Genomic DNA, 14340 nt, shown 5'->3' with positions numbered 1-14340 from the left:
AAAGAGATTGTTTTGTTTTGCGGTTTTTTTTTCTGTCTTTTCAGCAACTGGTATTTTTTTAACTTCCTTAATATTCCTCTCCATCTCTCTCTCTTCTTTTCTAACTCATGTTGTCTTTATATGTCTTTCTCTCGCTCTCTCTCCCTTCTGTTTGCCCTTTTTGTATGTCTTTCTTGGCTCTTTCCCGTCTTTTCTTCTGCAGGGATGGCCCTGTCATAACCCAAAGGTATGATTTTGTGTGCGCTTTGGCACTAGAATTATCCCCGCCAAATTACAGCTTCGTTGCACGGTAGAGTTTTCTGCTGCAGAGGAGAACCCCGGTGCAAGGAAGAGTTTCCCGCCAATTTGTGGCTTCCTTTGCAGAGTGCATTGCTCAAGTTGCAAGAGAAATGCACGGTGCAAAGGAGTTCCCGCCACCTGCATGCAAATTGGTTCCCCGCTATTGGCTAGTTCTAAAGTAATAGAGACCCTGCGTGAGATTCAGAGGAGTTTGGCGACCTGATCCATCGCCCACCTCTTCCCGTCTTCGAGCGATAATTTTATAAGACGTATCTACGAAGTTTCTATTTCGGTGGCGCGCTTGTCCAGGGCATCCGGAGCTCTGTTTCCGTGGAGCCTAGCAAACTCCACGTGATCGTTCGTGTTGTTTTTGTCTGTAACCGCAACTCAAGCAAGTTTTCCAGCCTGCACCGCAACCATCTCCGGTGTAAGTAAACAATCTTTAAATCTACTGCTACGAGTCTGTGCCTAATTCTAGCTTGACGCACCTCCTCTCTCCGACCCCGCGTGCCCGGGCTGCTGGCCACAGCCCGCGCAACGCACAAAAAAGGGCCCAGCTCGCGCCCGGCCCGCACAGGCCCCTGATGGGCTGAAGAGATAATTTACTTCCTGCTGCTTGTCATTTCAGGTGCTTTGTGTTTTTAGTACCTCAGGAGGGGAATATGGAGCAACTGGTCAATGGGTGGATTGGAGAGGGAGATACTGAGCACTGCTTTTAACAGCAGGACTAAAGAAGTGCTTCTGTCAGCTGTGGTCAAGATTCCATGCACCTTACTCTGACAACTTCTGGTTTAGTACTAGATTGCACACAAAGAGTTTGCTGCTAGGCTTTTGTGTTTGGCATTGACTCCATATGTTTCTCCAAGACAGACAAAGTTCTTTGGGTAAAACCAATATCTTTTATTAGACCAACTCAAATAAAAGATATTGGATTTACCCAAAGAACCTTGTTTAGCCTATGTCCTTAGACCAACACAGCTACAACCTACACCCTTGAAACATGGGATGCATTTCTCCAATGTTTTTATCGATATTTATTCTCCAGGAAGGCTTGGTAAGTTTAATAGGTACTGTTGGGTGTTCTAGCTGTTTTTATACTCAGTATTATCCTTAGTGTTTTACATCTCACTTAAATTTTGTCTGCCCTACCACAGTACTGCCACTCCATGTTATCTAAATACACCTAAATAAATAACCTCAAGTATTTACTGTCTATGCCCCCAACTTTTCTCTATCCTTCTTTCCTTTTCTTGCTTACTTCAAAAATCCATGATTTAAAAAGAATGAAAATTCTATAAAACCATATCTGAGTCAGAATCAGATGACTTTATTTCAACAAACTCATTGAATTGTACTAGCCATTCTGAAGATGTTATAAAGTCCTTTTTGCTGTAGAGTACATACCTAGAATCTGTACATGGGTTTTGACATTGTTTTAAATAGCAGCTTTTTCTTACCTTTATTTACAGGTTCATTAACAAATTTGACCTTTGCAGTTGGCATAGCAGTTTATGCCTTACTGGGTTACTACATAAGGCAATGGCGTTACCTTGCATTTGTATCAAATTGTCCAGGAATTTTCTTTTTTCTCCTTTCTCTGTAAGTAGATCAAACTTATTATGGATATAAAAACACAATATACAGTACTTTAACAAGAAGTCTTGCTTTTCACTGAAAGACTGTAATTGAAGTAAGGCTAACTTTCATATTTTGTTACGCTTGTCTTCCTTGAAGCATAATGCATATATGCGATAATGAAAAAGATTTTGGCTGATATTTTCAATAATAAAAAAATGCCTTTAGATTTTACCCACCGTTTAAAGAAAATGCCAAAAGATATTTTTTCTGTCCTTACCTCTTGGATAGAAATATTGACACCATTGATACAGATTCCTGAGCAGCTAGAAAACAAAATCTTTGCTTATTCATGTTCACAATGTCCCCATTTAATTAGTATTGATGCACAACAGTCTTCTAACCTCCTTTGAACTGTCTGTAAGTGAGCCAGGTATCAATCAGTAGTTTGGGGTAAAAATGGAGGAAGAAAGGGAAAAGAGCATCACAGGGGCTGTAGAGTAGTCCTCTGCAAATAGGGAAGTATTTGATTTGAACTCGGCCGATTTGGAGGACAATGAGTCGATTCGGAGATTCAGATCACTGTCCTGAATTGATTTGGCTGAATCAGCTTCGGAAGATTTGTCACTGATTCAGAGACATTCAGTGATTCGGATCAGCTGGGGAGAAGCAGGCACAGCTTGGTGGCTGCAGGTTCTCCTCCACCTCCTCCAGCTGTGCCTGCCTTTCCCCAGGCAGGGGGAGCCATGGGAGAAGCCCCCATGGTTGCCTCGCCCAGCCCCAGCCTAGCCCCAGCACTTCACACACACAAAAAAAAAGGCCCCGTACTCACCGGCTGCAGGAGCGGCGATTGGGGCCTTGGGTTGCTCGTGGTGGAACCCCCCCATGCAGCACGGGCAGTCGGGGGCAGTGGGGATTGCCCCCACCCTGCTTGGCAACCATGCGGCAGCTGCCCCATGACACGGGTGCAGAATGGCTCAGCAGGGCGCTGTGCGTTGCCTGGGAGCTGGGCCACTGGGGCTGCCCCCCCCCCCCCCCCCCCCCCCCGTCCCCCTCCCCGAGTAACGCACCCCCCAACCTTCCAGGGTAGCTTGTCCCAGCTGCAACCCCAGTTTCTCACTCCTCCATGCCCTCTCCACCTCCCCTCCCCCAACCCGCACCTCTGAATCGGCCAAATCTTTTCAGAATCTTTTTCTGAATCGATTTGGATGCTTCGAATTGATTTGGAGCTTTTACTTGGTCTCCCGATTCAATTTGGATTCAGAGATTTGGTCTCCTGATCGGTCTGAATCTCCTTCAAATCGAATTGGCTACTGAAGCTTCACACAGCCCTACGGTAGAGCTAGAGGAGAATCTGGAACTTCTCAGCTTGCTGTGACAGTTGAGCTGGCCAGTGATCAAAAGAGCAGTGTTTGCTTATAAAAGGCAGTGACAAGTCTGCAGAGAAACATGAAGGCTGCTAGAGAGCACAGGCTATAGAACTGGTCCAAAATATTCGCTTTATGCCATCAAAGGTTTTCTTCACGTAGCAGATTGTAGAAGTACCATTAAAAGTGTCAGGCAGAATTTTAAGGTTACTTTTCATAAGCCAAATGTCTGTAGTAATGTCTTGGTGGGAAATAAATGAAGTTATGAAGCATTTCAAAGTGCTTCCACTTGTGGGTGCTCTTTCTAGCTTGGCGCTGCTTGTGATTGCTTGCTTTGTTTGGAGTGACCCTAAGTCTGGCGATGAGGTATGACATATATTTGCTATTTAAACTGTTCGTAGAAATGTGATAATAGGTGGATTCCCTTAATACATATTGTTATGAGAATAGTTCTTGGATGTATGAATATGTAAAAAAGTTTGTAGCTTAGTCTGCCTAGTCACAATGTACTTCAGATTTGTAAAAAAGCAACATACACTATGCAGCAGGGATCCTGGTTTTCTCTGATCAGAAAAAAAATCTCCAATTTTCAGATTACAAAAGTAAGCCAATTGAAATGAAACATCACTTATATATATTAGTAGTGTTTCATTCTGATCATGGAATCATGTGGGTTTTGGGTTATTTTTTTTTTTATCTGAAAATTGGGAATTTTTTTTAATGGGAGAAAACTAGGATCCCTGATTATCAGTAATAAAAACTATAGATGTAAAACTACAAGCACAATCTATTTATAATACTACAAAAGCAAGCCCTAACATACTGTTTAAACATCCGTTATTTCTGCATAGGTCAGCTTTTGAAATTAGTTGCCATGCAAAAATAATGTACAAAAAAAATCAATAACCAGGTATCACCTATTTCCCCAGAGTATATATTAAGGGGCTTTTGTACATGCCACATTTTTTGCCCTTTCTTGCGCTGCAACAGCGTGACTATTTACATGAGTGGCTTTTCTGGATGCTTTAAAAGTCTTTCTGGCACGTTAAAGTAAAACTCCTCTGATGTACTTTAGTTTGGCTTGCCAGGAATTAAAGCGTCACATCCACAGATTTGTTGCGTGCAAACACAAAGGCATTCAAAGACATGCAACGAGCCTCTTAGTCCACCAGATGGTTCTTGGTCCACCAGACGGTTCTCCCGCAGCTACATTTTGCAGTTTACCCCTTCAAATTGCTTTCGCTTTCTAATTGATTCTGCTTTTTTTTTTTTCTTGTGTGGTTTGCTGGTGCCCTGCTTCCATAGCTGCGTAGTAGGGCACAGGCATGGAGGCGGTGGGAGGCCCTGGGCTGAGGTGGGGCAGCACGGAACTGTCCCGCTCTCCTGCAGCACCAGCTGGGGTCTGAGCTTAATTCGTTTGAAAACCTAGTGTGTGCAAACACAGATGTGACGCTCTAATATAAAGAAGTTTACATTTTATAAGCCTGTTTAATTTAATGAGGATTAAAACCTGTGGTGTGTACAGGCACCCTCTGAAAGCAAAAATGTTACTCTCAAGAGATATGTGTGCCACATAATTAATAGACTTTGTCTCACATTAATTAAAGAGTAGTGGAGGGACTTTGAAGTATGTAGTTTAACCTTGATAGAGCATATTTCCAACTTGTGGTGAAATAATAAATAGAACAAAACAAAGTTCAGCTAAAATATTCTTTGAATTATCTACCCTTTGTCTGTTGAATTATGTAATGACTTTTGGAATGGTATTCTGGGAGATACACTAGCAAAACCTCAAACTTGGAAAAAAGGAATCCTGAGAGAAATCAGTGGGAAGGAAAGCTACTTGTGTCACTTTCATAAGACAAATGTTAAAATGCTAGTCAATACCCATTTTAATCCAGTAAAAAAAACTTTAGGCAAACAATGAAATGGGGATGGCTCACCACTTTCCATTATTAGAAATAAAAGTAAAAGCCTGGTAAATATTTCCAGGTAGAGAGTGGTAAGTAAATTTTGCAAATAAGTGGAGATACTTTTGATTCACAATTTAGAATTATCAAAAAGCAGCAAACCAACCTTCTAGAAATAAGAGAAAGACAAGTAATAAGGCCTCAACAAATATTTAAAAATAATGTTAGTGTATTGTTGCATAATAACTAAAAAAATTATTAATCATAATTATTTTCCCAATGAAGAAAATAAGGTAATTAATTCTGATTAACATATTATTGAGAGCTTTTCTTTAAAACGTACAGTCTGAAAGATAGGACACAAGCTGGAGTAAAAATGACAGAAAGAAAATGATTTTTGTGAGGAAAAAATGCACAAGGCAAAACTAATTACAACAGTGTAGTATAATAGAAACATTTTTCTTTTCACTATAAAAAGAATGGAAAAAGAAATTGGTTGGGTGTTTTGGCCCACATGCACTTTATAGCTCCAAATTTACAACATGAGATAATTGGAAATACACTACCATTTATTGTTTGGTATTTTTGGATATTATGATGTTTATAACATGTAACCATTCATGTAACCATTCTGTATTATCACAATGTTGGCACAAATTTAAGTTTAATAATAGTGCTGTATTTGTCAATTTGACCAACTCAGTTCAGCTTTGATTTGCCTCTTTTTGAAATACATGTTATAATAATGCAGAGATTATTTCTTCATTCACCAAATTTAAATTAGAGAATTTGTTACCAATTTTGTATAAAATTGACTTTAAATGAATCGGCACTGTCAGAGCTACTAAATAAAAATGACCAATGTCATTTGTCACAAGACAAACAATTTGTATGTATAAAAAATGTGTTTTTATAGAACCTTATTAATCCTGGAAAAATAGTTTAGATTCCTTTTATTGACTTTAGTTATTCTCTAATTTTCAAAGTCTTGTTAGAAGCAGTGCTTTGTTTAGTAGGTTAACAAAAATGGTTCACATGTGGTTATATTAATATGCAACAAAGTATGATTTTCTGCTTTCGTTTTTTTAAATTGTAGATATATTTTAACACCTCAATATTATTATTTATGTTAATTTTTACTATTTAGGAATTTACATTTTTGAATATTTTGATGTTGCTATGGAACAAAGTTCAAATTTTTTTTCTGTAAGACTAATTACAAAGTACAGTTATAGGTAATTCCAAGATGAATTTTTTTTTTCCTCAGATGTGAATATTATAAAAACTGGGTGGAGGAGGAGGTTGTCAAAATCTTCTTGCAGACAAGGTTCTTTGTGTGAATCCTATCTTTTATTAGACCAACTTAAATAGTTGGAAAAAAACTTTTTAGCAAGCTTTTAGGTTTAAAAAGCCTTCATCAGGCTGAGGAAGTCTCTGCAGTTGGTGTGTCCTCTTCGTGGATGGAATGAATAGTAAAGAAGCCAGAGGCTGAGCTGGTATGCATACAAGACAGGCAGTTAGTGAAGACATAAATTGAGGAATCAGTGGGTGAGAGACAGGCATGGTGCAGGGGGACAGAAAAGAGGGATGAATGTAGCAGTTAAATAGTGGAGAGGTACCTGGGGAGTCAGATGTCAGGCAGGTTATAATGTGTCATAAATCCAGTGTCTATATTTAGTCCATGATTTTTTTTTGTATCCAGGAGGTTGATGAAGTGAGGTTCATAGGCTCATCTGTGAGAAGTGTTTTGTAAGTTCCCTATGAGAATTAGAATTGAGAGATTGGAGAGAGAGTGGTTTTCTTGTGAGAAATGTGCCCCCACAGGTAATTGGGTATTTTTGTCTTTGATAGATTTCCTGTGTGCATTCATTCTGGTGTGCAGTTGTTGTTTGGTCACTCCTACGTATTTTCCATCATGGCATTTGGTGCATTGGATGAGATATATTACATTTCTGGAGGTACAGCTGTAAACTGCAGGGATGCTGATGGCTCTGTTGTGGGGTGTAGTAATTGTGAGGATGGTGGAGAAATGTTGACAAGTTTTGCATTTCTTGTCATGGCACGGTCTGGATCCATTCAGTGTGTTCTGGGCCTGAGGAAGTTTGCTTCTGGTAATGAGGTTAGTGAGGTTTGGTGCTTGTTTGAAGGCTAGGATGGGTGGTTCGGGGAAGATCTCTTTAAGAATAGTGTCTCTTTCTAGTATGGGTTGCAATTGTTTGAGGATTTTCCGTATGGGTTTGAGGGAAGGGTGATACGTCATAGCCAGCAGTGTGTGATTCGTTGGTTTTTTTCTTCGGTACTGCAACAATTCTTCATGTGGTATCTGGGTGGCTCTTTCAAATGTGTGGGTGTTCTCCGTGTAAATTCCGTGGTATCTGAGGGCTTGGCTGTATATCACAGCTTGTATATACAGCCAAGCGCTCAGATACCACCATATTTGCACTGAGGAGAACACCTGGGATTGCCACCTCATGAATCTTAAAAAGGCTTTCATTCAACGAGGACACTCCTCCAGAGAGAGAGATCACACATTTGAACAAAGAACCTTGTCTGCCTATGTCCTTAGATCAACACAGCTACAACCCACACCCCTCAAAATCTTCTTGAATTTTAAGAACCAAATTCTGTTCTTGTTTAAATATAGCTTTAAAGTGCATTTGAGTGCAATTCCTGAAAAGGAAATTGGAATATCATATTTCAGTTTTTGCCATTCCTTAAATTAAATATTGGATGTGTATATTTAATACATGTTTACCTCCTAATGTGATGCTTTGACTTGCTGAGAAATAAGGTTGACCTAGTCTGTCATTGATAGAAATGTACTTTCTTTATCTAATTTTTATTTGGCAGTTTGCTTCCAGAATCACCCAGATGGCTGTATTCCCAGGGGAACACTATAGAAGCGGAGCGTGTACTACAATACCTAGCCCTGGGTAATGGAAAAGAAAGGTTAACTATAAAATTAAAACCATGTGCAGGTACAATGAAAACAGATGAATCAGCACCCAATGTCCTAAGCCTAGTAAAACACCCAGTCCTTCGGTGGCGAACTGTCATTTTGATGTATATCTGGTAAGTAGTAAAAAGCAAGCTAATGCTGAAGCACTGTGAATTTGTCAAATATAAGACACTGATTAATGTGTTTAGCTTCTCCCTTCATTTTTAAATAACATTCTCAAAGCTCAATTATATGTTTGACTGTTAATTCCAGGTGCTGTTTTTTTAAAACGGTATTGTGTGTTACTTCATGCTAATTGTAATAATCTTTTAATAATTTTGTGTTACTTAGATACTGATCCAAAAAACGAATTAGAAAGTAGTGGAAAACAACAACAACAAAAAAGAAAAGCAAACCCATAAATCCATGAAATTGTTTCCACTTGATATTGGCTGCATGCACACCTCTGATATTAAATTGTATTATAGGTGTAAAAAGGAGACTACTGAGAGTGAAAAGTGGAGTTGTGGGGGAGCAGTAGAGAAAAATATGAACTTACCATTTGATCATTAATTTTCACATGTTAGATACAAAGTGCAAAAACTGCAAAACAAAAGAAACCCACTTATCTTTGCAGTGAAATCTGCACTTATTGCACTCATCTTTGCAGTGGGAAGTGTTTTGGACTTTGTCTCCTTGGTTGTGTCCAGTATAGTTTAAAGCAGTCCAGATGGGGAGAGGAGTGACTCTTCTGAAAATATAAGTTCTGATTGGAACAGCAAAAGGACATCCCAGGAAGAACCCCAGTGTAGAACTCATGTCATTATCTGGCCTGTTTAAGGCAAAGACTGGCAGAGGGCATGTCCCTATTAAAGTCGAGCCTTAGATTTGAGATTACTTCTAGATATGAAACATCTGATTTTTCTAATTCTTTCCTAGATTATCAGGGATGAAAAGGGTACTTATAGGAGAGACCACGGAATCTCACTAGATAGAAGATCTTCTTGTTCCTATAGCAGCCTTATTTAATACTTAATCCCTGGAGGGAAAAAGTGTATACAGCTTGAGAGAGATTCCCAGGCAGTACTTTGTGCTGTCCTCTGGTTTTCTGCTGATGTTGTCAGTCTCCTGTGAATTTAACATAATGACCCACTTTCCTGACAAAGCTACCTCTATGCAGGTGAAGGTAGCTCTAGTGCCTGTGGTGTCCCTGAGTGGTTCTCAAACGAATACGTTAACCAGCAACTCTGGGACTGTTGTGACTTTTAGGGAATGCTGCCCCTTCTTCCCCACCCCCAAAGGTTCCCTTGTGATTCCTGCAAGGGTTTAAAAGAGCTGGTGCTTGCTGTGTAACTTGTACCCCAGAAAGGATTACTCTTGTGACTGAAAGAAGTTAAATAGTGGCATAATGTTACAGTAATATATTACAGTAAATATATCCTTAGTTATTCTATTTGTGTGGTCCAGTGGGTTGTTGGTATCTTACCCCTATTCTCTGAACTCAAGGTTAATTACATTGTCAATTGGAAGCATGTCACGGCTGCTGTGAAGCGTACGTCTTTCTGTCTCTATCTTAAAGCGAAGGCTTGCTAGCAGCCTAAAGTGTGATGGGAGCTAATCCCCAATCCCAAAATTGCATGTTTTGTTGGGCCCAGTGGACCTGACTTCCATTGTATGGGGAGCTGTATACAGACAACCCCTGCTTAGCACTCTTAATTGGTTTCAGTTGCGGCGCTCCGTGGGCTTGGCCCTGCTGTGCTCTGGGGCAGTGGACACTGCACACGTGTCCTTGAGCACTGGCTCACACTGGCCCAGGCTCTGCACTCCTGCTGGCCCTGGCCTCAGGTCTTGCACTCCTGCTGCCCAGCCAGCCCTGGCCCTGGCCCTGGCCCTGGGCGCTGGCCCAGGCCCCGCACTCAAGCCCCCTGTCTGCCCCTTCTTGCTGCCGCCACCACCACTCCAGCACCACGTGTCGGAACAGACCCCGGGCTCCTGCCACCCTGCCCTGGGCCCTACCGGCCCGGGCTCCGTGCTTATGTTGCCTGGCCCCTTGCCCACCCCTTTTCGTTGCCACCACTGCTCCTCCCCATCTGCTCCAGCACCACATGCCAGAGTGGACCCTAGGCACCTGCCACCCCGCCCTGGGCCCTGCTGGCTGCCACTCACTGCTTCACTTGACGCTGCCGCCACTGCCACCATTGCTTCTCCCCACCCCCACACTGAGCGTTATAATGAAATGTGCTGAGTGCTAAGTGAAACCAGGTAGGTATTTTTAATGAGCGCTATAGTGAAACTGCAGTAAGTGAAACGGCATGAAGCAGGGCTTGCCTGTAAACCCCATGTACCACCAGCTGGGTGGCACACATGATTTTGACAGATCCTAGCCACATGTTGAATTTATGGCATTATATGAATGCTATGGTATGATAGGCCACTGACTGTGTTATCATGCCTTAAATTGAGTTGTACATATTGCTGGGCTACTATTTAAGTGGCAATTAACCTGTTAGTATCTTAAATGTAATATGTGTTGGGGGCATTACTTAAGGCTATCCATATCAACTCTTGTCAGGATCAGTTAGGACAACTTACAGTACAAACTGTTTGTGCTACAAGGGCCACTTTTCCCTAGCGTGTTTCTTTGAAGATTTCAGGCAGGGCACATTTCCTTAGTTAATGTGTTTCTGAAAGGTGCAACTTTTTCCCCCGAGAATCCGCTGTCATCTTATGTGTACCTTCTGCTATGGCAAAATATCTTACAGTGTGAAGTCTCTCCTTTTTTCTTGAATAATATAAAATGACAAGGAGCAATGATATTAGTAATCTGAGGTTAGGTTATATGATATTTAGGTTGTTACCTCTCAGATCCATGTTCTTGGGGAACCTTGGCACAGTACGCAGCCTGTCTGACTCACAAAGAACTCTCCCCCTCCCTGCCTCTGCCTGAACAAGAACTGATTAGAGGAAGGACTTACAAAAGACAAAGATGATGCAGTGGGAGACCCACCTAAAGCCCTCCAGACAAGGGTGATAAGAGTGAAGCAACTCCTCGGTCTCATTTGCATCCAAGATGGAACCAGATGACAACTCATTTAAATGGGAGATGGAACAGGCATGCACCTTCATTAGCATTTAGGATGGAGAACAGAGATTCCAAGGCAAGGACCACACTGAATTCTGGGATCAGAAAAGCAGGGGAGCACTTCATGATGGGGAATCCTTGCTCCAAATGCTAATCAGCCCACATCTACACACACCCAGCTCAGCATTTATCAGACCAGTTCTAGTAATGACTCCTCTATTGGTATCCAAAATGCTGAATCTTTGTGTCTGTATTGTGAGCTCCCTCAGAGTAATGCCATCTATAGCCAACAGTGATCAGTTCCTATTATCCAGCATATATCCACTGTTTACCCCTAAACAAACCTAGTGTTCTCCCTTGAGCCATTGTTAGTTCTCTACAAAAACCCCTACCCAAGCTCAAGTTTCTGTCCTGGTGCTTGGATCCAAAGCTGCACCAGTTCCATTCCTTTTCTCCCTGGAATCTCTCCATTGATCGTGCTGAGGACTCTGCCTGTCTGCCAGATCCAACAACACCTGGCAGCTTTGACTGGTGGTGACACCCCAAGTTTCTGTCTTTGCGTCTCTCTCTCTGTCTCTTTCCAGGAACCTGACTTTTATTCTTTTTCTCCAGGCACAGCTTTCTAAACCTGACTTTTGCTAATCAAACAAGCTAAACTTCCCCAAAAACCTAATTGAAACTATGTAATATTGTAACTGTTTATTTGTCTCTCTCTTGCATGGCTATTATTACTGGTATCATCATAAGTTCATATACCTGGCAATAAATAACTTTTATGGTGAAGCTGGTTGCTATACTTTCTCTCTGAACCTCACCTACTCCTTCTTCCCCTTGACCTCCCCATTTGCTTTGCAGCAACACTTCTTTTACCTAAGCCACAGATTCCTGTATTGCCCAAAACTACAATGGGGTCTGCTCATCAAGGCGGTTACTACTAGGACCATTGTGACAAGAGATTGTGACATGCCGAGTTTTGAGGCGCATGAGAGTATCAGCTGAAAGTGCTGATCGGACCCAGCCTTCTCAGATGTACTCTGTTAGCATATGTGTATGTGTGTCTAACTGCATTTATTATTGTCCTAATGAACTGAGTTCAAGGCACGTGAGGGTGTCCACCTATCAATGCTGAGTCTGACTCAGATGTGCTCTGTTAACCTGTGTGCTTGTGTCTGACTGCATTTTATTGTTGTCCTGATGAACGGAGTTCAAGGCATATGAGGGTGTTAGCCTGTCAATGCAAAATAACCTGGCCTGGCTCAGGCGTATCCTGTTGATCTGTGTGTGTATGTGCGTACACGTGTTTGACTGATTTGGTGGCTGGAGGAACCCAGCCCCATTGAAACAGAGTCCTGCAAGATAGCTCCATTGGAGGTGAGGACTTGAAGAAGGGAGAGATACAGCTCCATATAGAAACACAAGTAACACAAGCGGCACATTGATAGAATTAAAGAGATCCCCAGAAACGTACCCCTAATAAATGATCACACTGCAAAGTGACGGGCAAATCTGGTAACAAGGTTTGGTCTTAATGTCTCAAAGACCTTCCCATCTGTCCTTTTAGCAAGATGGAAAGTCTTAGCAAGGTCTTGCTTTACTGAAGGCTTTAACAAGGGCTATTTTTAAAAGTTAGTTGTTTATGGAAAACTCAAATTGTACATTGAAAAAAAAGTTTTTTCTCCCACTGCCACAAGAAAAGGAAAATGTATTCAGGCTTCTGTTCTGTTCCTTCCTGCTTCTTTTTCTCACCCCCCATATACTTCTGGATGATGGAAGTCTCAATCTAATTACACAATCTAATTTCTCTCTTATGAAAATAAATTAAAGACCCTGCTCATAATTACAGAAATGTAATTATGAGCAAGAACCCACAGGATCATGTAATGGCAACAATCCACAGAACCACACAAATAGTATGATAACTAAGGATATGGCTACCGTAACAGTAGTAGTACGTTTCCCCAGGTGTTGGAAGAAGTGTATTGCTAATCAAATAGAATTTATGGTACAGCAGCTTGTTATCCATATACCAACAAGTCTGAAGTACTCTTCCACAGGAAACTGATAGTAGAGGAGACTGCTACAGATAATATGATTTAAAGGAAATTTATTAGGTAATCAGCAAAATCAGCTCTGGTTGACTCTCTTTTGGCCAGTCCAAGGCAATGTTCTGTTTTATCTTTTCTCTCTGTTTTGTGAGATTCTGAAAATAGGCAGGTAATTGTTTTAAGCTTTGTATATTGAGGTATAAGATCTAATTTCTGTTGTTATCAGTGATTAATGAGGACCAGGGATCTGGGTTTTCCATTTGCCATAGAAAAACGTGGGTTTCCCCCTTTTAAGTAGAAAAATGCGGGAAATGGTGGGTTTCCCTTTGCAGGCTGGCAGAGTTCCAGCCTGCAAGGGGCCGCTTGGGGCTGGGAGCAGCAGGAAGAGAGGGATCAGGGAGGGAGCGTCATGTGCATATGTGCACGTGCAAATGCACATGGAAGCCAGGCAGTATGGAGAGCAGCACCTGCAGCTCCCTCCAGGTAAGTCTGGGGAGGGGAGGAAGATTGAGGACCCCATGGTGAGGGAGGGAGTGGGGCAGGGCTGGAGGTGCTGCCCAGCTGGGGCGGTATATGGAGCCGAGACTAGAAGGTGCGGCTGCAGGGGCCTGGCTGGGGGAGCAGGATGGAGCCATGGGCGGCATGCCTGAGGGGCAGCAAGGAGGCCAGCTCCCTGCCACTGCATGCACTCCCAGATTTGTGCCTGGGGCAGAGGTGGATGCAGGCTGCCCACTGCAGGCTCCGAGATCCCTGCCCTGCTGCACTTCCCCTGAGACCTCTGTGGCCTAGTGGGTGGGACCTGGCATGACAGAGTGGGATGGGAAGGCTTGATGCTACCTCTGGGAGCCCCGTGCCAGCTATGCTACCATGGCGAGGTGCCCCCTGCCTGCCCAGCAGCAATGGGGGGGGGGCACAATTCTGCTGAGGCCACTGCTGCTGGGATTCATGCCACTGCTGCTGTAATCCAAAACACGGATTTTGGATTTTTTAAATCACAGAATTTGTGAATTTTTATCAGAGGTTTTGTGATTTTTAAACAGAGAAAACTAGGATCCATGATGAGATGAACCCTCAGCCTTAGCAGCTTTGACCTGAATTTTATGTTTTTTTTACATACCATTGGATATTTGGTTTTCTCATTAAA

At 42.1% G+C, this 14340-nt stretch overlaps 1 protein-coding gene across 14 annotated transcripts in view; it reads left to right on the top strand.

Moving 5' to 3' along the window:
* Nucleotides 1-14340, top strand: part of LOC102371449 (solute carrier family 22 member 15-like) — a 65843-nt gene that overhangs the window by 15073 nt on the left and 36430 nt on the right. For all 14 annotated transcript variants that reach the window (XR_003092291.1, XR_003092293.1, XR_003092292.1 and 11 more), the window contains 2 exons: nucleotides 1749-1878; nucleotides 7982-8203. Coding sequence is in view for 11 of the 14 variants with exons in the window: in XM_025194930.1 (XP_025050715.1) it covers nucleotides 1749-1878; nucleotides 7982-8203 (352 nt within the window). In the remaining 3 variants the exon portion in view is untranslated. The remainder of the gene's footprint in view (nucleotides 1-1748; nucleotides 1879-7981; nucleotides 8204-14340) is intronic.

The sequence above is a fragment of the Alligator sinensis genome, unplaced genomic scaffold (genome assembly GCF_000455745.1).
Source record: "Alligator sinensis unplaced genomic scaffold, ASM45574v1 scaffold848_1, whole genome shotgun sequence".
NCBI lineage: Eukaryota > Metazoa > Chordata > Crocodylia > Alligatoridae > Alligator > Alligator sinensis.
This window is presented reverse-complemented; position numbering and strand designations above follow the sequence as displayed.